This window comes from Lepisosteus oculatus, chromosome 3 (genome assembly GCF_040954835.1).
Source record: "Lepisosteus oculatus isolate fLepOcu1 chromosome 3, fLepOcu1.hap2, whole genome shotgun sequence".
Lineage (NCBI taxonomy): Eukaryota > Metazoa > Chordata > Actinopteri > Semionotiformes > Lepisosteidae > Lepisosteus > Lepisosteus oculatus.
Genome location: NC_090698.1, coordinates 48,935,766 through 48,960,602, shown reverse-complemented (window position 1 = coordinate 48,960,602; position 24,837 = coordinate 48,935,766). Strand labels below are relative to the sequence as shown.

Below are 24,837 nucleotides of genomic sequence, written 5' to 3'. Positions count from 1 at the left end.
TGTGGTATGCTGTAGACATGCACCATGGACTCACCACCTACTGGATAGTAAAGTAAAAATGTTGGTAAATAATAATACTTCATTACATTTATATTGTATATTGCTTTTCATCCCAAAGTACACATACTGTACATTAGGAGTGTTCCCCACTTCTTCTAGCACTGACAGCCATTCTGCACTGTCAACCGAACTAATTTGTCCTTTAAATATGTGTTCATTTTCATTGGAGCTTGTGAATATTACTGTTTTTAAATGTTTTAGGCAACCACGAGTTTGATTTTGGTGTGGATCTCCTTGAGGAAATGGCACCTAAGATGAATTTGCCTTGGTTTCTCAGCAATGTATACGACAGATTTACTTCTCAGCCACTAGGCCATGGAATGGTGAGCTCTGTCTTCAACTGGGATGGGCTAAAAATTGGCATAATGGGTTTAGTTGAAGAGGAATGGCTTGATACTCTGGGCACAGTTAATAAATCAAATATTGACTATGTGGACTATGTCGTCATGGCTGAACGGCTTTCGAAAGAACTGCGGGAAAAGGGAGCTGAGCTGATCGTTGCCATCACACACATGAAATGGTCCAATGACATCCGACTGGCATCCAAAACAAAAGCAGTGGACCTCATCCTCGGAGGCCATGACCATGAATATGGTATTTTAGAGGAGAATGGAATCCTTGTTGTGAAAAGTGGATCCGATTTCAGATATCTGTCAAAAATTGACGTCGTGAGAAACTGTGACTTGACATTTAGTTACGCTGTACAGAAAATAGCAATTGAAAAAAACATTGAGGAGGATCCTGCTATAAAATGCATTGTCATGGAATACAGTATGAATATTCAGGTATGTGTAACTTTCATTGCTTGGAGAAAATATAACTAGAAGCCGTAAGATTGAGTGCATTGTAATTCCTTTCGTGGAAGGCAAAGCGATACAGAAAAAAAACATGTTTTAGTTCTTCCATGAGCTCTGTAAAAAAGTTGAAATACAAAATTAATATTTTACAGGTATTTGGGGATAATCTATTTATAACTTACAGTATACTGTATATCCATTTACTAATAATAAATAAGATGGCATGGTGGCACAGTTTTTAACAGTGCAGCCTCACAGTACTAGGGCCCTGGGATGCTGTCTGTGTGGAGTTTGTATGTTCTCCCTGCGTTCACATGGGTTTCTCCCATAGTTTTAACTCAATTTATTCGCTAGCACATTTCATGGTAATGCTGAAGTTAAAGACACATATGCCAATTCTTGTCTATACTTGTCTAATTATTAAAACTGTAATATCAAATTCCAGAGGTATTATATATTAAACTGTACTTACTATTTTAACACAATCATCTAACACCCAATAAAGCAAACATTTGTATTATTTTTTAAATGATAATTTATTACTTTTTTGACAGTATTTGCTTGAAGAAGTGCTGTGCCAAACTGAAAGAGATTTAGATGGACGCTTTACTACTGTGAGGAAATCAGAGAGCAATCTTGGCAATCTCATCACTAATGCAATGCTTGAAGCTACGCATGCCGATGTGGCACTGTTGAATTCAGGTGTTCACTGAATGAAGTGTTAATTTCTTAGTCATGATAAGAGCATATATGTTTTATTTGCCTTCTCTATTTTGGCAGCCAAGGCATAGTCTTTTTAACTTTATACTTAACTATACTTTAGAGAAACAAAATGGTTAGTCTTCTGGGGTAGAAATAAAACTCATGATTGATAGTAGTGTAAAAAAACATTTTATCAATAAATTATCTTTTTATCTTTGATGAAGAAAGACTGTGAAATAGGGTTTGCATTCCATTCTAGGTAATCCTACTGTATATCAGTAATGATCTACAGCACGTACTGTGACATGTTTTACAACATACAGTAGTTTCACTTTGACATGAAACCCCGGGTAAATGTCCTGGAAAAAGGGCCCATTCTTAGTGTCCTTTTTTCTGAAGCTCCAACTGAGTACCATGTTGTGTTGGGTAGGCTTTGACTGAATAATGAAGTGTTATTTCAGGTACTCTGCGATCAGATCGCATCCATCCAGCAGGCCCTTTTACAATGCATGACCTTATGCAAATACTGCCAATAACAGATCCTGTATTGGTAGTTGAAGCTACAGGACAACAGTTATTGGAGGCCCTTGAAAATGGAGTTAGAAATTACCCAGAATTAGATGGAAGGTACAGTTTTTTAACTTAATTATAATTTAGTTATTATTATTATTTTATAACTTATTATTTTGCCATTATCTTATTTTCATATTTTTACCAAGGGGAGAGGTGGTACAGTACTGTACATAGGATGAGTTTGACAAAAATAGTTCAACTGACGAATGAAATAAATGTGTTTGGTGCCCTCAACATCAAAACCTATTCATACCCATGTCTTAATGCATTATCCCTGGGAATAAAGCTGAAGAGGTGAAGAATTCAATGGCATGGAAAATGTATTAACCCTTGCCTCCATGCCCTAAGTAGATGGTGCTCACCAAGCAGCATGGAGAAATATACGTTTTTTTGTGTCAAACAATTTGTACAGTATCAAATGTACCTATGCTCCTTGTGTTGTGGATGGAACAAGCTTTGTTCATTATACAGTATACTATAGGTCTACTGTATATAAATTGTCATACATAAATATCATACTGTATATTTAATTGTAATGAATGCGAGAAAAAGGCAAATACAGTATGTATTAAATAATTGTCTCACATGGCTATGGACGTAGGCTGCCTAACCCCCCCCTCACTATTGTAAGGGTTGTGCTAGGGAATTTGCTGCAAGGGTGTAGATGAAGGAGTCGGGGGTGCGAGAGAGATTCATAAAAGGAAATCCTGGGTCCGAAACGTATATCAGTAGGCAAGTGGTAGTGTGTGAGGTTAGAATCCAACCATCCTCCTGAATTTCAGTTATAACTGATATTATAATTCCATTTATGGTGCAATGAAAGATACTGTACGTTCTGAAGAAAACCAAACCGATATAGATGAAAAACACAACATATGTTTAAAATACGGTATGTCTTCTCAACTATGTTCCCATGAAAAATGTGGATGTGTATATGATAAAGTAAATGCAAAAATACTAACATAACAAAAAAAAAAACAGACTTTTCCCAAGTTTTGTGCCCTTTAAAATCTTATATACTGTACCTGTAATAACCACAGATGGACAAGATTAATGATATACAGCTGAGGACATCAGCACAAATTAGTGAAATATATGGATGCTTACTGGCCTTATTAAAATACAACGGAAATGTTTTGGTATAATTTTCCTGCAAATTGTCCTCATGACAATATACAATTGTTGGTAATCACATTTACACATACTGTAACACAGCACACACAGTCCCGCTCTATTCTTCAAAGCTAAGTAATATCTGTAGAAAGTTAAACTACTCATTTACTGAACATTGAAATGCTATGGAATGAGTTTTGACAGGATGGTACTTAAGTACCCCCAGTATATATTTTATGTGGGACTTTGTTATCAATAGTAGATGGTTATATACTACTACAATAATCTAAAAGTGCATACAGTATCTGATCACATGATTTAAAAAGTGGGATACTTATAATAGGTAAGTGTAAAGGAGAATTATAGAAAAATATGTCCTCTGCTGGTCTGCATGGTGGTCAGTGTTTCTTTACAGATCCTCGGTCCTGGGTTCTGGGGCACCTCCTGTGTGAAATTTGCATGTTCTTCTTGAAGGTGCCCTGGCTTCCTTCTACTTGTCTTGTATGCTACTGTATGTTGATTGATGGCAATTAAGTAATTGGCTACATTAATTTGTGTCTATTATCTCTCTTTGAGAGCCACATGATGTCCTGCGTTCCTTTTTTAAAATGAATCCTTCATTTCATAGGAATCTGTAGTTGATTCTTTCTGTTTTCTTTTACATAACAAAGCATATACTGTATTTGTACAGTATATGAAGTACTGAAAATCCCCAATACTGTTTAGAGAAGAAATTGTATACATTCTGCCCTGTTTATAAATCTACAATAACAATTAAGTATTTTGGGGGGTTCTAGATAAGAACTAGAATTTTTCTAGTACGCATGAACATATTTTCATAATACTATTTTGAGCACTTGTCGTACCTTCAGGTTTCCTCAAGTTGCAGGAATTGAATTTGGCTTTGATCCAAATGCAGAACCAGGACATAGAATTGTTTTTGAGACTGTAAATGTTCAAGGTCAAAACTTGGAAAAAAGCAAAACATATTTAATTGCTATAAAGGAATACTTGGCAAAGGTAAGTGTCTTTACTTTAGATTCCATAGACCTGGAATGATTCTGCGAGAACAGGTTTCAGTGTACTGTAAGAACAAAAGAAAGGTTGCTAATGAGAGGAAGCTACTCAACCCATCTAGCCCATTTGGAAGTTAATTCCAATAGCTCTGAGATATCATCCAGATGTTTCTTGAAAGAAGCAAGGATATTGGCATTCAACAATGACTGGTTAGCTTGTTTCTGACTTCCATACTAGAATTAATTGTGAATTCAAAATTGTACTTGCATAACCATGGTTATTTGGAATGTTGGAAACTATGAAAACATCTCCACAATCCCTGTTAAGATTATCAGTAAGTTAAAACAGACATAATTCTGCGTCCCAAAGGGAAAGTTACCACATAATGTACTGTATATACAGCCACACATTATCATATTCTCTCCATCTCATATCTGTAGGGTTGGTAACTGTAAGTCATGATAATACTTCTTTTAACCTCATATATTCATATATCCATTATTATAGGCTTTTTTAATTCCTGTGGTTTAAATGTCACGATTGTGAAATTAAGAAAGAGTATGAAAAGAGCATTACTTCTAATCTTTAATCTTCACTTTTAACAAGATGCGTTGGAAAATTATAGTTTTGAATAAAAAGTAAATTTGAAAACCTTTTTTAAAAAAATTAATATATTATAACATGACTAATAATGTTACAATACAACAATAAAATGTTATTTTAAAATATTTAGGATCCATAAACAATTCAAAATACTTTTAAATTGTACTTATTTTAGGGAAAGGATGGTTATGCTGTATTCTTAAATTGCCGCTGGATGTTTGACATTGAAAATGCACAGATTCTGTCTACTATTCTAATAAACCATTTTGAGTCGGCAAAGATTGTTCAAGGCCTCAAAATTTGCAAATCTGGCCACCGCATGGGCTTAATCAGAGCATCGTCTACTCCTTCAGTCACAGGTAAGGGTGAGTCCTGAGAACGTATGGTAGACCACTATGTCATGAAATCTAACAAGGCTCATAAGAACAAAATTATAATATTCTTGTTTTGTTTGTATACACTAAATGTCAAAACCTGTACTCCAGAGGTAAATATCAATAAGTATCAGATAACGAATGCAAATACTGTAATTGTGCTATACAATCCATAACTATTTCATTGATAATAATCTTACCGACCAATTATTTTTCAGCCTTTGAAGAAATCACAAATGAGGAGATGTCAGTAGCATTTGTGCCAGGTGTTGAAGGCAGGATTTATCATGTATCTAACAATTTAGGGAGCACCTCCTGAATCTACGCACTCCGGGGGATAGAACAGTCTTTATAACACTGCAGAACTCTTACATACAAAGGAATTACTCTTTGCATTTAATTTACACAAAGCATTATCAATGTACAGTGTACAGTGCTTTGTAATATCTCTGTATAATCACTTTATAGATTAATGTTAAAATTTCATATCAGAACTATGAAATAATGTCTTACACTTTAGTAATATGACAAACGTGTTTAAGTACATTATGATTCGTGCTGATAAAAAACATGGCTACATGTATACTAACATGTACAATTTGTTTTTTGTAGACAGAAAGACTGTACTAATTTTTTGCAATGTATTGTACTTCTCATCAATATGTACAGTAAATAATATATAAACAAGACAGATTTGAGAAAATAATGCATGGAAGTTCAGTTTTATTGGTCTGGTAAATGTCCTCCAGAGGCTTGGAAAGATTTGATTTATTTGCTAAGAAAAGGGAACATTTCAGCTGCCAGTAGCAGCTCTTCATAATTAATTTTGTTATGCTGTGACCGTAGAAATGCTGATGGAAAAATGGACCCAAACCATGGCCAGCTGTAATTTAATGGCAGAACTCACCATGTGTGACTGTTTTTTGTTTCTTTTTTCGTATACAACTAGAACTTTTTACCAGATCTATATTTTTTGAAGATTTTACAAAAATACAAATCAGAAACATACGTTTAAACAAATATTCTGTATTTAAATACAATTCTACAACTCCTAAAATACAATAATTTTTTTTTTCATTAATGTACTGAATGTTACTGTACATTCAGTCTCCTGATGTGCTTCAGTCTTTGTGTAAAGTAATGTAAACATATTGCAAACAGAACTACTGTACCACAACTCCTAAAATTGAAATATTGCCCAATCTGTGAACACCAATTGCAATGTGTTAAAAATGTGCACCAGGTGAATTAAAATAGTATTTTATATATGTACAAGTTTATATAGTTTAATGGACAAACAATACAGTATGTACATTTTATTTGTAAGATACATTTAATTATTATTGTATCTGTTTTTTAAGACTTATTTCTTTATTGCTTTATAACTTTATTGCTGTGCTGTTTTGAAATCTCCTTGGTCTCAGTTGTTGAATGTTTACTTACAATTCACTGACTGAGGGACCTTAGAGAGACAGGTGTATTTATTGTTAAAATAATTCATTGGAACCATTATTATTGTATTCCGTCATAGGCCACTCAACTAATTTTGTGGCTTATAAGGGTAATTTTGTTGACTTACATTAATTTAAGTTTGCCACAGCAAGTGTTTGAATATGTATGCAATTTATCAATTGTCAATATCAATTACCCTCTGTCTTCTTAGCTTTGAACTGGTGGAGTAGGTTTTGTATGACTACAAGCTTTAAAGCAACAAAATGTGAAAACTGTGCAAGGGTGTGAATACTTTTACAACGCATTATATATTCTGAACTATTCTGAATTATATATTCTGAAATTACTCTGCAAATACTATTTACAAAACTGCAGTGCGCACTTATCCTAAATAAGCCTATATACAGTACACCCAATAGTTTTCAAGCCATGAAAAATAAAAATGCCAACATTTTTTAGAGACTACATGCAATTAATATCCTCTCTGTAACATAATATATGTATGGGTATTTTAAATAATTCAAATAAAGTTAAACTTGATATGGTGGCTAACTCACACCATCTTTAAACAAGATAATTATAAAAGGTCAACAGCTACCAAACACAGAAAATACACTCTTGTTATTTTGTCTTGGTGCTCACTACTTTTTAGATACCGGTCTAAGTTTTGAATACAGCAACACTGTTGTCTTCATATTTGTAAACTTTTCATGAAAAAAGAGGAACTGGGTAAGCGCAATTGCACAGCAGCACTGATCACCTATACTGTACATCTCTTAAAGCTTTCTCTTTTTTGGATGGAGCGGTGGCTCTGTGGCTAAGGATCTGCCCCTGTGGCTAGAAGGTTGCCAGTTCAAATCCCGCAGCTGGCAGAGGAATGTTGGGCTCCTGAGCAAGGCCCTTAACCCCAACTGCTCCAGGGGTGCTGTACAATGGCAGACCCTGCGCTCTGACCCCAGGCTCTCTCCCTGTCTGTGTGTCTCATGGAGAGCAAGCTGGGATATGCAAAAAGATAATTCCTAATGTAAGAAATTGTAAAGGGTTAATAAAGTGATGATATTATTATTATTATTATTATTATTACCTATTATCATCAACCCTGCTGATGTTTGAAATAAACAAGAGCAAATACAGACACTTTAAATTATGTTTTCTTCTTAGATCTGCATAAATTATCAATCTACAGTGTACAGTACAGTATGAGCACTACTCTGTCAATATAGGAGAATTCTCAAAGTTTTTGTTTCAGTAGCTATAAAAACATTTTTATAATATAACAAAAAGTGTGCAAGCCACATAATCAGTTTAACCCCTTTTGTGCTTCATATAAAGGAAAAATCTAAAAACATAACACGGTTTCATCAGAAATGTCTCTTGCCCTCTTTACCCTGAATATTTAGAATTACTTCAAAAAGTAGGGAAAATGGAACAAGTTTCCCAGCTGTGCTGTTGAAGCTCATACCCTGGATTCTTTTTAGAAAGTGGCTAAGATTCTTTGATCAATTAGTTATTAAAAAAAGAGGCTAGATTAGGCTAGGCCGCATTACCTCATCTCATTTGTAACTGTTCTTATAACTATGATTATAACAGCTACAAACCAGAAGAGCTACAGGTTTGAAGCATGAATTTTATCCAGAAATACAAATTTTAACTGCTTTACCATAGACCACAGAAACTAGTTGATTAAGTGTGTTTCTGTATTATCATTTTCATATCGGATAAATGAAAACTTTCTCATAATGCTGATTGTTCTGCTAGGAAATAATAACTCCTGCACTACTGAATACTGCCCAAATGTCTTGCAAAATGATGAATGCAAACAAATGGTGATGATGTATAATCCACCTTAAAAAACCTACATACGTTACCTAAAGACCATTACAGTTTATTCAGTCATATAAAATATGTATTTTTGTATAATCACTGATGTATAGTCTTAAAATGATGGGAAGAAAAAGTAGCAGAGTAAACAGAATATGATGAATCCAATCACCCAGTTGACAGAGTAGATGTAGATGATCACCATGTCCATGTCAAATCTCCACCCCCGAGAGTCATCTTCATAGTCCATAGTGTCCAACCTGTACCCACCATGTGGGAACTGTCTTCTGGCAATGGGACTGGTTTGTCTTCGGAGCCCTGCAAGGAAACCAGGCCTTTAATACAAGCAGAACTGGAAACTACATAACACACTCGGTAAAAGCCATCCCATTAAAAGAATTCAGAGACAGACTGTGTTGTTCCACTGCATTATTATACACAAACTAAAACAGGGGCTTACAGTATAGCATAGGGCAAAGTAAGACTGTATTAAATGCAGATGAAAATAGTAATTTAAATTTGTAAGACACTACATACTGTAAATAAAGCAGTCTTGTGTGAATGAGGTTCCTACCGCTGTGGAACCTCAGTCACTCTGCACACTAATTGGTTAGGTAGGCCAATAGTACCAGATGGGTTGATCTGAACCTTGTTAGTCTTACAGCCCTTTGACTGAGAGCCTGTTTTACTAATTGGAAGGAAGGACTAAGGTATGAGTGTTTTATATATTTTTGCTGTTATTAGCACAAATGTAACAAACTGGATCCCCTTGAAATAATATAAGCAGAGCTTTGGGTCTAGATAACAATAGTTAAACATTTGTAGATTTAACAAAACTGCAAAAACACAATTATTCAATCAATTACTGCACATTGGCTATTTGTGAAACAACTGTTAACAGGGGCTCCCAAATTTCTTAGCCAGGAATAGTGGTTGAGCCCTGTGGTCCAAATGTTACAATTGATGTTGGGTTAAATAAAATTGCTAATTACTGTTGCATTGTCCTCAGTTACAATACAGACAGGGAATGATGATTCAAACAATTTTGAATCAGCGTCAAGAAATAACACTATTACACTGAAAATAGCTTGGATTTGCAAAAAGAATCAGTAATGGTATTCAGTGATGATTCTGTTTGCTAAAGGAAGCACTTTCCAATGTCAGCATCTTGTCTGATGCTGATAAATGCTCGTTTCATTATGTTTTTGTTAGCTGCGAGTCTTCTAAAAAAAACCTCTCTAGATACCACTGTCATCTTTTATTAAAAAAAGTAATAAATACCTCTCATCTGAAAGAAAGCTCTTGATAATGACATATTTACTATTTTAAAAAGAGTTTGGAACTACTACTAATTGTAGCAATAATATGCGTGTCTGTAGCTAAATCATGTCAATTTATGTTGATCTGAACTCACTCAAAACACATGAAATGTTTATAGAGGAAGATTATATGACGAATAAGTCTGTCCTTGGCAGGAATAATGCTGATCCACTATTAAAATGAATGGTACATTCTTAGAAATGTAAATCTAAGAAAAAAAGAAAGGTCTGTATTAGAGAGTCTGATAACATACATAAATAATGAGTGTTTGAGTGTCTGTTGACAGGGTGACAGCCATGTGCAGAATGCTACTGTAGTTATAAAAATAAATCCATTATTAAATAGTTATATATAAGATGCTACACAATCTATACAGTACCTCCTGTACTTCTGAACTAGGGTACCCCACCCAAGCTTTCAAACAAAACGTGTTTGTTCACACTGGACACAGCATGTAACGTATTTATTGAAAGGACCAAAAATTAGTAATGATAACACAGTCATGCACAATGAACTCCCCACAATGACTGCTACAGTATTTCAATAATAAAACTCAAGCAAAGAGCCTTGCAAAAAGTATTCAATCAACAGCTGCACATACTTTAAATCCTAGCGCTGGCTTGCTTTTCACATCACTAAAACAACTTTCAGCTAAGACTGAAAGGGTTAAACCGTTATCACACAGTGGAAATTATGCCAGACAATGGACACATTAGAAAATACACAACCAAGGCAATGTGGAACTAAGACTTAAACTGCACACAACGTAAAGGCAGATTACTGTAAGTAGTCAGATATCTGTGTAAAGTTAATTAAATTTTGAAGAATTATACCTATCAAAGCATATACAGTATAAAGAAAGTACGTTTTTGAAGCCTTTTATAGCATTTGACAATATTAAAATGTTTTTAAGGGGTTCAGAAATAGCTGTGCTTATGTGCATACACTCCTATATACACATACAAACACTGCATTTACTGTAGATATATTACCATTTATGAGAATTAATGCTGATGTAAATGTACCTTTTCAAACACATAATTCAGGCTTGGGTGTATGTATACTGAAGCTCTAATCCAAATGCCAAAATGAAAAATGCTGAAAGGTTTACAGGCTAATGGTATCATGTTAATCGAAAGAGTAAAACCATTAGTGGCTTTGTGCAGATCCATGATAAGAACTGATTTTGATTAGCTTGCCAAGTAGGTATTTCTCCAGTTGAATGATCACCATTGCCCTGGAGGGAAGATTTCTGCAGATTGTTAAAAATACAGTGTAGCCACAGATCCATGAAGAAATGTTTAGACACAAAATCAAATGATAGCCTCTTAATTTCTTGTAATGCTTTCATATTCTAAATGAGTGCAAGGGAAAACACAAAACAAGGGCAAAACATAACGTAAACACACATCGTAAAAGCATTTGTGGAAATGTTGTATTTTGTAACGCAACAAAAGAGCATTACCTGAAAATCACAATACAAAGACAGGATGTTAATTTTTTAATTATATTATGGAGGGAACTTGAATAATTTCACGTTTCTTGTCAATGCTTTAAATAGTACACAAACATAGAAGGGAAAGATAACACAACACAGAGCCTCATACACAAAGAAGAAACAATAGAGCAAGAAAAAAGTTGTTTCTGGAGCTACTCCTAGACCTATTTCTTGAACATACTTATAACCAATAACTACCTGATCTTTTGCATCATCTTTTAAAATGGAGACTGTAAATACAAAATCCTGAAATATAGCATTATCAAAATTTCAATCTGATCACAAATTTGCACTGGCATCAAAACTATGATGAGAAGATCAAGTTCACTTGTATGTATTTATTTGGTTTATTCTGTTAATTCTTGATTTCTTTAACAGGAAGGAATATTAATAAGAGCTACAGTACATGGTCATAGATCATGTAAAAGGAAAAAAATAATGTAAGATACTTTACTTTACAAACAAATCATACTTGACTATAGTAACCACAAAGTGTTTTTCCACGATGAAGCAGAAATACACTTATGCCTTGCTCTATGAAGTAAAAGGGAGCTTGTTCTACTTGTTCAATCCTTTGATCTCCAGGTCTTTTGTTTTTTCAAAGCAAAGGGGAAAAGAATAATTAAGTATAAATTCTTTATGCTTTGACTCCCATGCAACATTCATTATATTTTTTTGTTTTGCCTTAGAACATTTATTCAGAAACATTTTATATATTCAAAAAGTCCATTATAAATTAACTACTGTACAACTAACAAAAATGAACATCTGTTTTCTTTAGGGCAAAAATGACACATTATACTTAAGCAACTTCTTTATTTGGATTTTTAGAAGAATCAGAACATAAGCAGACATTTGGTGGGTACTGCTATCTTTACTTGTATTGTTAAAAAAAACTATTAATGACTAAGAATTAGTAGATTATTTTTTTTCAAAATAATCTGATTAAAGGCTTTGAAGAGATTTAACTCTAAAATAGAAATTCCAAATGTATAAAGAACAAAATATTAATTCTACACTGAAAAGTAGTAGATTTAACCTACCTTTATATAAAAATTCTGGTAATTCATATTTATACATTCTCTATTCTAAAATTGAAAAAAAAGCAAATATACAGTATCATATCATGTTCTTTTTCTCAGGTGTATAATGTTTGTTTTCCATGATTTTCAAACATTACGTTAGTTCTTACAACCTAAAGAAAAACTTCACATAACACAAAATGGTATGATTTTGACTTTTTAAGCTACAAACTACTTGTTGGAAATGTAAATTAAAGTAAGCAATATTTTCTAAAGGAGACAGTAGGTCACTAAAAGTAGGTAGGTCAGTAGGTCACTCTTTTATAACTCTATATTCAGGATCAGTAAACTACTTATTCTGATAAGTCCCAGGATTTATGGTATAAGCATTAAAAATACAAATGTCACTATGTTGCATGGAAAATACTTTGGACAAGATCTATCATTTCAGGACAACACAAATGTGAAAACCATTTGAAGCAATAAGAAAATTGAGTATCTACCTCCAAAGATGTGGAACAATTTTCTGCAGCTGGGAAGAGGCCACTTTGCACAACTTGCTTTCTGGAAGTTCTGTTTCCGGGACAAATATTCTTTGGGGAAGAAGGTCTTTGTAGTGTGGTTCAGTTCTGTAATGAAAAGTAAACATTCTCAACCGCAGTAAGATATTAAAGATGAGAAAAAAGCTAAGCTTAACATATGTAAATAATGTGTGAATTGCTCAGAAATATGTATGATAAAACACCTTATATTCCACTGGATAATGACTGACTGTAACAAACCAGGTTACTGTTTGTGGACAACTGGTGGCACTCTTCTTAACCAAAGCCAGTTTGGAATAGTCAAATTTCAAAATCAATTCCACAGTAGGGTAACTAGGGACACTGTGTTGAAGGAGACCCATTCTGGTTAAATTAATCTGGCTGATCTAGAGTCTTCCATTAATTAAATTTCCTAATGTGATTCTACCTATTTAGAGACCCACATACTTAACTCTTGCTTGGGTATATCTTACTAGGTGAAGAATGGTGCTATGGTTACGTAAAGAACTGAAGATGAAGAAGATTCAGGAAGTGGATCCAGGCTAATGTGGCACAACAAGACGGAAATCAAAGTGAATAAGTTACTATTAGGGGAACAAGTGAAAAGCATTTTTCTGTGATCTACAACAATCTTATGCTAGCGTGATTTCTTGAGGCATAGTGGTAGGGCAGGCTGTTTAAGCAATATGAAACACACAAAATGCTGTGTTTCATTTTTCTTTTACTTTAAATTAAACTTTACTTGTGCCTGAGAAGCCAATATATGCTAATACAACTCCCATTTGAATTTCTTCCAGACAGTGTTAGGGCGACAACATTGAAGATGTTAGCAGACCCTTAAGACCTTTAACATTATACTTACACTAGTTACTATAGCTACATCCAAGTGCACAAGATGAACGGTGCCCCCTAACCTTCAAGCACGTGGTGTCACAAAACCGCTAGTAATTAAAGACTTAAATGTGGAAGACCATCTAAGGAAAGTTGCTCAGAAAAGCTACACGGTAGCAGTGAAAAATACCCTAATCATTTCGAAGACATAATAGGAAGGGTGTGTGTTGCCATGATTTTTTGATGGGCAATAATTCAATGTCAATGTCCATGCAAAACCTGGGTCCTGGGTGCACAGAGAAAATTAGACTGGAAGGAACTACACTTTCGAAAGCTGTTAAAGTATGCCACTTTGGGAAAGGACTATAAAACTGGCTCTCAAGGCTAATATAAAATACAATGGACACTTATATTTCTTTCTGCTGGAAATCAGATAAGACTGTCTTTGCTTTTGGATGTATTTATTTTTAATTAACAATTGCTCATTTTGTTTTGAAAACTGCTGGAAGCGTGATAGCTGTACTGACTTAGAAATGGAAAGAGGAATTTTGACAAATTCTGTTTTTGGACAGAAAACATTGCACCTTTGAGGTCAACATTAAAGACTGTTCTAATTAGCTCCACTCTTTTCTGTTTTTGTACTGTGTCTCCATCTATCTAAAGAACCAAATTCTGCTTTCCTACATTGGAAAATTCCCTCTATCACTATACATAAAATATGTGTATACATACTTACAGTGTGTAAATATACACAGTACTTTTTACAGTAGCATCACATTAATGTGAAATATTAAAATAAATGGTACATTTTTAAATGTCAGCATTTTTGTTTACTGTCCAAAGACAAATTCAGATATAGCTGCAGCATAACCAAGCAGGGCCCTAGTTTTATCATTGGCTGCAAATCTGAGCAATTTTCTAAACCTAGGGCCTTTGACCTTGGAAAAGCTCATGAAAAGCAGTGCATAAGACACTAATCTTGAAACTCCCAATCAAACTATTGTCAACTACACTTAATGGATATGAGTCTCCTTTAGTCTGGAACTCATTTTCTCTGAAACACAGCATCGGGGCCTACTCTAACAAAGATAAAGCAGTAGAGGGACACTTCACCTAATCCTCAGACACTTTGCATTTTAACAGCCTAGTCAATTTTCTTTTCCCCATGAAAGCAAACTTGCATTGAAAGCAATGCTGCATTCATTCTAATATGCCGGATTGCAGTTTATGATTTAATTTATGTTTCTAATATTAACGTTATTTACCAATCTTTTTTCAAAAAAAAACCCAAAGAGTTTATTTGCACATCAGAACTTCTGATTAGACACACTTTTTACATTATATTTTTAATAAATCTGCCAATACTGTAATTCTGAAATAATTCTGAAAGAAAACCGTGAAACATAGTGATTCTCTAGGACCACGTTTACAGACGCCTGAGCTAACACCTACATTTCAACTGTCTGTTAAAACATATATTTAATAAAATTACACTTTAAAATTATTTATATATAATATTAAATGTATTATATAATTCTATAATGTGGACAAACGCATTCACTATGAATCTGTCCTAATTCAGTTACTTGTCTAGTCTAACACTGTTCCTGGAAGGCTGGTGAGTTTGTAGGTTTTCATTCCAGCTCAGCCCTTAAGATAAATCATCTAAATGCTGGATTAATTGGATTGATTTTACAGCTTCTCCCTCCTCTTCAAGGTGATGCTGCTTTAAAGAGACCTAGAACACACACCAGCCCCCCAGGACCAGGACTGGACAGCCCTATATTACAGCATGTAAACGCTTTCTGTAAATTGGCCACCTCCTGTCCTTCTTCCCCATTCCAAGCAGCTTTGAATAAATTCTAATTGGTGAGTTTCCTGGCAGCTACATATTTTTTTTCAGATCCACATGTAACATTTCCCTCGGACTGAGGTCAGTCCAGTACTTTGATCCTTCTTCTCTTTACAAAATTCTTTGGTAATTGTTAATTTGGCTGTGTTTCATACCACTGTCATGATGAATTATGAAGTTACTTCCAGTGTATTGGTGGTTTACTGCCTCTGAAATTGCTTTAATCATATAAGGTTTCCATTCCCTGAAAAGCTAAAGCACATCCACACTATGATAGAACAGCCACCATACTTGATAGCACCGTTGGGATAATGATCTTCCTTTCATCTCTCATATGAACCTTTTTACTTATTTCTGGAAAGAAAATGCTGACTCGCCATACTACCAGACATGGTCAGAAGTAATCTGACTTGTTTTTTATATATTGGACATATTATCAGTTAAGACAGTATATCCACTGATACAATTTTGTCAAGTATCATTCTATTGTTCCATGACCTGATTCTGCCCACTTGTTCTAGGTCTTTGGTAAAGCCTGTGGCTGTTTGCTACAGCAAATAAAATGACAGAAATAACTGAATGGTTGAACAAGGGGTTGACTGATAAAAGTACTTTTTTTATTCCTTTTTTTCCTTTCTCAGTACAATTTTAGGCACAAATGATGTGCTCTTGTTCTACATGTACTGAACAACTGTAGTCTCATACTCACATTAACCTTTATCACCCCTAAAAAGTGTTACTAGAAAAAAATTATATGCTTCTTATAATAAATACATATTGGAAAAAATATGAAGGAACATATCTTTAAATACAAAACCAGAAAGTAGAGCTAACAAAAATTAAAGCACAACTTAAGGTTATCAGCACAATTCCCCCCAAAACATATAAATACAGGATACAAAATAGAAGGTTTAATTATACTGTAAGTGTGGTGCTTTAATGGACCTCAACATTTTTATTCCTATTTTCAAGGAAATTAAACTCTGTTTTAATGAGTTGCATGTACCATTTTCACATACTTCGAAGCAATTGCTACTGATGAAGTGATACTTATGCACAGGAAGTGCATATAGATGAGGGTTTTGATTATTTTCCCCAAACGTTTGTTTAATAAAATCCATAGAACACAGGAGTTTCCTCTGCTCAGGACCTAACTATTCATCTTTGTCCAGAGGTAATCCCTAAAGTACTGAAATGTTAAAGAAGAGGGTTATTTGTGTCAAAGTTTTTCCACACATTTAAAAGATTAAAGCAGCAGGCAATGTACAGTAAATAGTGTTAACATATTTACTCATATGTAATGTCAGCTTCTGAAACTGCAGTATTTTTGTTAAAAAATATTTAGGATGTCACTTTTTAAAGAACAGTTAAATTAATATTGCAACATTGTTTTTTAAAAGTTTATGCAAATGGACATGTTCAACTGCAATTACTGCTACACATTTCACTTAATATCATTCCCTAAACAATAAAATATTTAAAAATGCAACCCTTTTTATAAGCCACTACGTCTCTTCATGGTTGAAAAATATAAAAAATCAGATAATCAAATAAAATATGGAATAAAATATAATATCTATAAATATATATAATATATTCTTATAATATAAGAAAAAATTAAGAAAATTAATGCATATTATTTGTTGGGTACTTTAGCAACTAAGAAGAATTTTCATGATCTTGAACATTTAGGAACTGTTACAATGATTCTGAACTTTACAAGGAGAGTGAACTTTATCTCCTTTCAAGTGTGCACTTTCGGCCAGTTTATTGTTACCATCTCCCTTGGGTTCACTTAAAAAGTAATGCGATGCTAAAAATCACATTAACAGGTTGTGCCTCTGGGGTGGCAGACTTTAAAAAGCAACGTGATTGAAGATCATCCCAATTTTATCTAAGTGACTTTGTCATGCACCATAAATCAGAATACGCTTGCTGTTCAGTACGCATTTCCCCCAAATCTTTTATCTTAAAGACATCCTGTCCCGTCATACCTTTTTGGAAAAAGACGTGTGTGATTACAGTCCTGCAGAGGGGACACGGTGTGTTGCCAGGGTTGTTCTTGGCCAGGGTGCGGAGACAGGGCTCACAGAAGATATGGTGACACGGGTAGCACATATAGGGGCTGAAGTAGACATCCAGGCAGACAGCACAGATGTACCCATCCTTGTCACCGTTGTGACTGTCTTCATCATCGCTGCTGGACAGATTCCAAGTTGAGCTCTGCGAGAGAAACACTCTATGAACTTTAACCACTAATGCTGCATCTGCTCATTCAATGCATACAGAAAATAGGAAATCTAAATTTCTTATTGCTGAAAACTAGTCCCAACATGAGCTACATAAAGCTAGATCAACAGGATATTTTCAGGACAAATATATTTTCAATAATCAGCTATAATCTTAGCGCTCATGTTCAATAACACTAAAAGGTGCTCTTCCTAATGCAGTGATCTGAAGCAAAACAAACACATTAACTATGTGTTTTGCTTATTGTGCTTCTTTTTTATAAAAAGCAGTCTTTTATTGTATTTATATATATGCAATAAATCTCTCCAAACCTATCTTGGAGCACAGGTTGTGAAGCAGAGATTGCTGTATTGTAGTCTGAGTTGCTGTTATGCACCCCCATACAATTAGTACATTAAATTTGGAGAGAGATCCATTTTCATGTTTGAAGCTCAATCAGCCTAGTGTATGGAAAGAGTTCCAAGCTCACTTTGGCCACACCAACCATCTTTTTCAGTTCTGATTCATCTGTTTTCCTTTAAACTACCCTTTACTTCAAAAAACATTACTCAAGCCTGAATGTCTACTGAATGTATGGTAGTATCAAACATGAGAAGTCTGAAATTCATAAGACTGCACTGAAAACAGAAAACTTTCTAAGCCAGAAAGCTGCTTTCACCATTGCCAGATCTTTCTATCTTTGCTCCTGATGACAAAATTCCAAGAAATGGAAACCTAAACATTTAACTTTTATGTTGTCACAGATATACTGAGCTATGCACTGAGAACAGGTGGATCAAAGCACATCTTTTAAAGTAGAACATCATAAAAAGTCACTGCTACAGCATGAAAGTTATTAAAACGTCACAAGCTTTGATCTGAGGCCTTTACTGTAGTTCTGTGGGTGCAAAGGGCATTGACATCTGACCCTAATGGAATATATGAACCATGATGAGACATTGGACAAAACATGGTTCTCTTATTTGTGACAAAATATTTTTGTTTTGAGTAAGTATAAGACAAGGATTTATAGGATATTATGAAATGTAAGTTAAAAAATTCCTCAGACTCCTTATCAAGCTGCACAGGACAGAAAAATAAGTTTTATGTTGTCTTATGCTTTGCATTTTGAAATCAGTTTAAATAATAAAATTTATTTTATATAGCACCTTTAAAGGTGGCTTTTCAAACCTTTAAGATAAGCGCTTAGTTTTAACATGTCGATTGTTGAATATTTCACTATGAAATTGGCTTTTAAATAGGTGTATTGGGTTTTTAATTCCATAAAATACAGTACAAAGTTTTTTTTTTTTATTTTCACATGTTTTAATCCACTTCGGGTTTGTTACACCTGCATACAACCTTGATAATAACAAATTAACCAACTTGGTATAGTTAGTTAAAATTTAAATACCATGGACTAGGCGAAGAGGTAAAGGCATTTAAAACACTACTGTACATTCCAAATTCGTTAAGGTCACAATAAAATTAAATATATTTTTACCCAGATCATTCTAAATTGATATACTGCAGATTTAGAGCTGAGCTCCTTGAAATGATGTCTCCAATGATAAGCAAACAGCCTCAAGCTCATTAAACAACCTTCTACCTAAGAGAAAAAAATAGTTGTTCTCGGTGTACTACAACATCTGTGATGGAGAACAGCTTTTTCTGCGATTCTGTTACAAGACAGAGCTAACTTCTACTGAGGAGACATAAACCATTTACTTTTTTTTACAAAGATGCTATTATATTTTGGTTAGGAGCCATGTGATTTGGGGGTACTTAAAATGATAAAATACTCACTTTTCCCTTTTCACTTTTCATATTGGTGTTTGAAACATTACTAATGGAATAACTGCTGAATAAGACCAACAGGAATTTTTCATATTGAAAAGAAAACATCAAAACATTTTTATACATGTTGTAATGCAGAGTTCTACCAATGCAAAGTGTTGAAGTTTGAACAGTGTGGTTGTGAAATACTTCAAATCTATGTACAGTACTGTATCTACATCTATGTCTAATCTATATCAGACAAAACTGTTATAGCATTATCCATGTTATGTTGCATATTCCTAAATGGAAATATTGTACACATATGAAAAGGTTGAAATGCTGAACATGCACAGAAACCTAGAAGTCCTTCCACAATCAAATGTATGTTTGGAAACATTGGCAACATCAGGGCTAACAGAAGAAATAAGAACAGTTAGGAAAGATACATTTAGGACACTGTGAGATCTGGACTACCTGTCTAAACTAGGTGATAAACCCATTGAAACGTTTCTGAATATAATTCAGCAGATTTCTTAAATAACCAAAGGTTTAGTATGCACAGCCAATTTTGTAGTATCAACTGTAGTAAGTGTTGTGTTTCATATTATATTATAAGACTAAGTTTTCAATCATTGATTTTCTGTATAAACGTATTTGAGGTCAATAAATATGCAGTGATACTGGAAGTACAGTAGTTTAAGAATCTAACTATGATCATTTAACTCCACTAATCATGATTCACCTAATATAGAAAAAACTAAGACAAATAAATCACCTCAAAATTGTTTTTTTTTCCCATCAATTCCATGAATTAAAAAGGTGCATTCTGTAACACACATAAAGAAGACACACACTGTACTGTGCAAGACTGGAGTCAAGAGCTGGACTGTTTCTCAACCACATCAGGAAAATATGAGAAATTTAGAATGCATTCAACCAAGTCTGGGACAGTCAGAGCAATAACGTTGCTGCACATAATGCTTAGAATAAAAAGCCTCCTCTAACATCTAACACTGTGATTTGCAAGATGCTTAGTGCTTCTGTAAGAATCAACACCTTCTTTTAAATAGAACCTCACGTGCTGCACCCATCTACAGTACTGCATGTACACTGGCACCAAGAGCCTTTTCTAAGAAGAAGCAGATGGAAGGTTAGCCATTTAAAATGCCAAAAAAAATACTGTACATTATTATATTATCACAATTATCAGGGATATTAAAACAAGTACTTACAACACAATTCAATTGGCTTCATTAAATATATACTTTCACAAATTAAAAACATGAAATTATTCTGAAGAAAGATTTTGATCACTGTACTACACATACCCCAGATATTTCTACATGCATTGCTGGAGTGAACTTCATTATAAACAAAATGCGACATTCATCAATTTATCACTATGAATATATATTTCACATCATATGGCTCTGTTGCCTGTGTTAAATACTGTACAGTCAAGGTATTTTCTATTACTGATTCAAACGAGCCATTTCTTAATGAAAATGACCTGAAATGCAGATACTGCATGTATTACGTCCTTCTTTCTTTGTTATTCTACATGTAAATTCCCCAAGCAGCCTTATCATAATAAAAAGAGAAAATGTAAATAACCTTTTCACCTTACACAGAAGGATTACAGAACTGCAGTCTTGAAGAGACTGTTAAGCAAAACATTCCTAGGTATTAAAGGGGGTCAGACAGTTTTTTTAAAATGTTGCTTAGCAACTTAAAATGAAAGTCACTTCATTCCAGGGTGTTCACTTTAAGAATGTGTTGCTAGTCAAGGATAAATAAAACATTAAACATATTTGTAGATTTTCAGTAGCTGTGTTCCTGTTCTTTGTCATGGACAATCTCTTCATCTCTGCGACAAGGCTTTTTCCCCAGACAAGAAGGTGAAAATTTAGTTTAAGAAAAGTTAATAGTGTGAATCAAAAAAGCCAGGATAGTACACATCACAAAAAATCTTTTTGAAAGGAAATTGTAGAGAATTTTCTTATTATTACATGACAATGGCATTATTCTTTATGTCAGAATAATGGAAGATCTTAATTGATTTTCAATTACCAGTTGCAGAGAACTTGCATTAATCTCTTGGAGACTTTGAAATTAGTTTTACCGATGAACATCTGACACCAAGCAATAATTAAATTCACTAAGAGTGAGTATAAGATTTCAGACTTTTGAACATTATCCTAAAATGTTTTATTGAAGAAAGGCTTTTTGCTTTCCTCTGGAACGAGGATGCCACACACAAATACAATGCATGCCTGTAAAAGAGCAAATGGTTTGCTGTCATTTTATTACAGATGTTTCTTAACAACATACCAAACAGGATTTGCATACTCCATGGATTCTGTCACAAAACGCCAGTAGTTTATTAGCACAAGCTGCTGTCAGCTCATTTCTGACAGATACTCTGTCAGGCTCTTGCTCTGGGTTCGTGTTAATCTGTATGGCTTGGATTCCCAAAGTGCAGGGCTAAATTTGCCGAATGCTGCCAGCATAGTGTAGGTTATAGCTAGAGTCCTCATGCTTTTCTGCGAGTTGCCAGGTCTCACACTTGGCAGAGGTGTCAGTGAGATACGCCTCTAACTCTCCTCTAAGACACTGCAGCTTGCCCATCAGTCCTCGGTCACCACATGAGGGAATAGGGCTTGTTGCCAAAAGGCCAGGCCTTAAACAATTGCTGACTCAGGACATGGTGAGTACTTTACAATAATTCTTACAAATATGGTAAAATTTGAAAATAATGTATGAAATCTTTGCCCCATATTACTTTTCAACTGGTAAAAAAACAACAAAGTCCAATAGTATTCAGAAGTGTCTAATTAAGTTGGACATTCTACTTATTTTTGCTGTATACTGTATACACCTTTGCCTTCCATCTTGCACAATAATAATTAATTACTTATCTACTTTATTACATATCCAATCTAAGCAATCACATATCAATAGTTCAATATTTCTGCATAGCACTCAAACTAGCAAAGATATTTGGAATAAAAAGCATCAATATATTGGCTGGACTGCTAGGGCAAGCAAGATGACAGCTCTGGCCTGAGCTACATTCCCCAGAAAGCAGGGAATGTCCTACCAACATCAGTCACCTGAATGGTTGCTGAAGGACCGGTGATCAGATGATAATTTAAAACCAGGAAGCTGAAGCTTCTTGAGACATGAGGGGAAAAGACTGAATAGAGATCCTTATGTTGGGAGCTGAAGATTCCTGTGTTGACCTGGGAGAGAACTGGGAGAACTGTGTGATCCGAGACCTTGTGTGAAATGTGGGCCAATAAACTGCGAGTCTGTGAGTTTTATTCTGTGAAACTGGTAAGAAGCAGTATAACTGCCCGGCATTAATAAATGGATCTTGATTTTCTTGAAACTTCACAACTACTGTGATTGATTGATTGAGGAGGAGGGGATGACAATCTGAAAATTGTGACTTCAAATATAAGGGCTAACCAAGATACATGATCATAATCTAGGGGATTATTACAAATGAATGTGTAATGGTCAACAATCACGGACTATTAAATCAGTGTGACACAAGCTCACATTATGTTGTACATTATCACAGTTCATAATCTCAGGCTTATTTGAGCTTTGCAGGAAATTGGAAAATATGCCAGTAGAATGGGTTATTCCATTAATTGTTCATTGATTACCGTGCATGTTTATTGCCCATCATTGCAAAAATGGATTTTCACTTGACTCATTTTTGGTTCCAACATTTTTTATTTACATACTATCCATTGTTACAGAAAATTGAAATGCCCACCTGAACTCATATTACTTAATAGAAAATGGAAATTGAAAATTAAACTGTATTGATAGCCTAACATTCAACAGAAACCAACCTGAGTCTATAAATAGTACAGTAACCTAGATTTAATTTTCCAGTACACAAACAAAATGGTACTTATTTTGTCACTCAACCTACTTTTAGTTGTTTGTTTTGTAAATAAAATAAACTAATTTTATTTAGTAAACTAAATAAAAATTAGCCAAAGTAATGAAGCAAATGTAAACAATTGATTAATTTTAACACATAAATTAAAGATATACAATGGTTGAAAAAAACATTAAATGCTGTATCAATAGTATTACAAAACATTTGCCTTACTAAAGTGAAAAATGACCTATACCGTAAGCATTATGGCTGTCACATTTGTCTGGTTGTTATAACTCCAGATAAACAAATGTAAAGCAATAAAGTAACCATATTGAGGATCAGGTCTTTAATTTCAGGTCTTTTTAATCCGAAAACTATTATAATTTAAACATATAATTTAACTTAATTTCACGTTGTGTCCTTTAGTCCTGTTCTCTGTGATGAATACAAAGGAATTGTAATGATTTGAATTTGTAACATCTTGATAAAATCTGCACCCTCCCTCTGCTCTGCCACTGTGGAGTTTGCAGTCAAATGGTGAAGAGCTCAGTGGATAGGCAGGTAGCAAAAACTGACATGATGTTGTTGACACAAGGGAAAAGTGGACAGAAGTGGGCTGACTATCCGTAAGTATGAAGAAAGTCAAGCAGTTTTTGTGCATTGTGCTAGATGGGGACAAGGAAGTATGTTTCAAGGCCTGTGAAAATGACCCAGGGTTAGAACAGTCACCTGGCAGGTGCCACTTAAAATAGAAAAGTGTAGGAGTTTGCATGCAACTAGCAAAATCAAACTATAAATAAAAAATGGGAAACACTAAGACAGAGGGAGCTATTTGTGAGAAAGTCTTGGGTGCTTATGTTAGACATCATTTATATCTTCTTGTCATTAAATCTTCGTACGGAAGCAAGAAAGCCAAAGAAAATATTCAGATGTGCAGTAAAACCTTGATATTTGAGAGAATAAGGTACCTTGAAGTTTCTGCAAACTGTGAATTTATGAATACTGGATTATTTTATGGAGAAATTAGAGTATAGACCATGACTTGCAAAACAAGCATTTCCACAGTAATGTTTTTGTTATAATTAACTTATTTCAGAAATATTGTTAGTGATTATTTGTAGTAAGTATTTTTAATTAAAATGAGCACAGGAAACTTAAAAAAAGCATAGTTTTTCCCCTATTGTGCATGTAATATGTGAAAAAGCATATAAATTAAATTAAGGAATGCTATGTTAGAACTGTATAATACACAAGTTAAGCTTCTTTAGAATAAGGAGTAAAATTTAGTCACCATGTTATAGTAAAGATATATTGCTACTTTGGAATCAGTCCAGAGAAAATCAACCGGATG

The 24,837-nt window shown here is 34.2% G+C and overlaps 1 protein-coding gene and 2 long non-coding RNA genes across 4 annotated transcripts in view; 2 read left to right on the top strand and 1 right to left on the bottom strand.

The window, feature by feature from the left end:
- Positions 1-627: 627 nt before the first annotated feature.
- On the top strand, positions 628-2,100 carry LOC138216048 (uncharacterized). The gene is made up of 3 exons (XR_011189082.1): positions 628-845; positions 1,412-1,559; positions 2,021-2,100. It is a non-coding gene; the product is annotated as an uncharacterized lncRNA (long non-coding RNA).
- Positions 2,099-5,137, top strand: LOC102692060 (uncharacterized). Its single transcript, XR_011189083.1, has 3 exons — positions 2,099-2,186; positions 4,118-4,265; positions 5,041-5,137. It is a non-coding gene; the product is annotated as an uncharacterized lncRNA (long non-coding RNA).
- Positions 5,138-5,945: 808 nt separating this feature from the next.
- rnf180a (ring finger protein 180a) overlaps positions 5,946-24,837 on the bottom strand; it is a 38,207-nt gene continuing 19,315 nt past the window's right edge. For both annotated transcript variants that reach the window (XM_006626911.3, XM_015366279.2), the window contains 3 exons: positions 17,572-17,800; positions 12,856-12,981; positions 5,946-8,830 (listed from right to left, as the gene is read on the bottom strand). In XM_006626911.3, the coding sequence (XP_006626974.2) occupies positions 8,628-8,830; positions 12,856-12,981; positions 17,572-17,800 (558 nt within the window). In that variant the 3' untranslated portion in view covers positions 5,946-8,627. The remainder of the gene's footprint in view (positions 8,831-12,855; positions 12,982-17,571; positions 17,801-24,837) is intronic.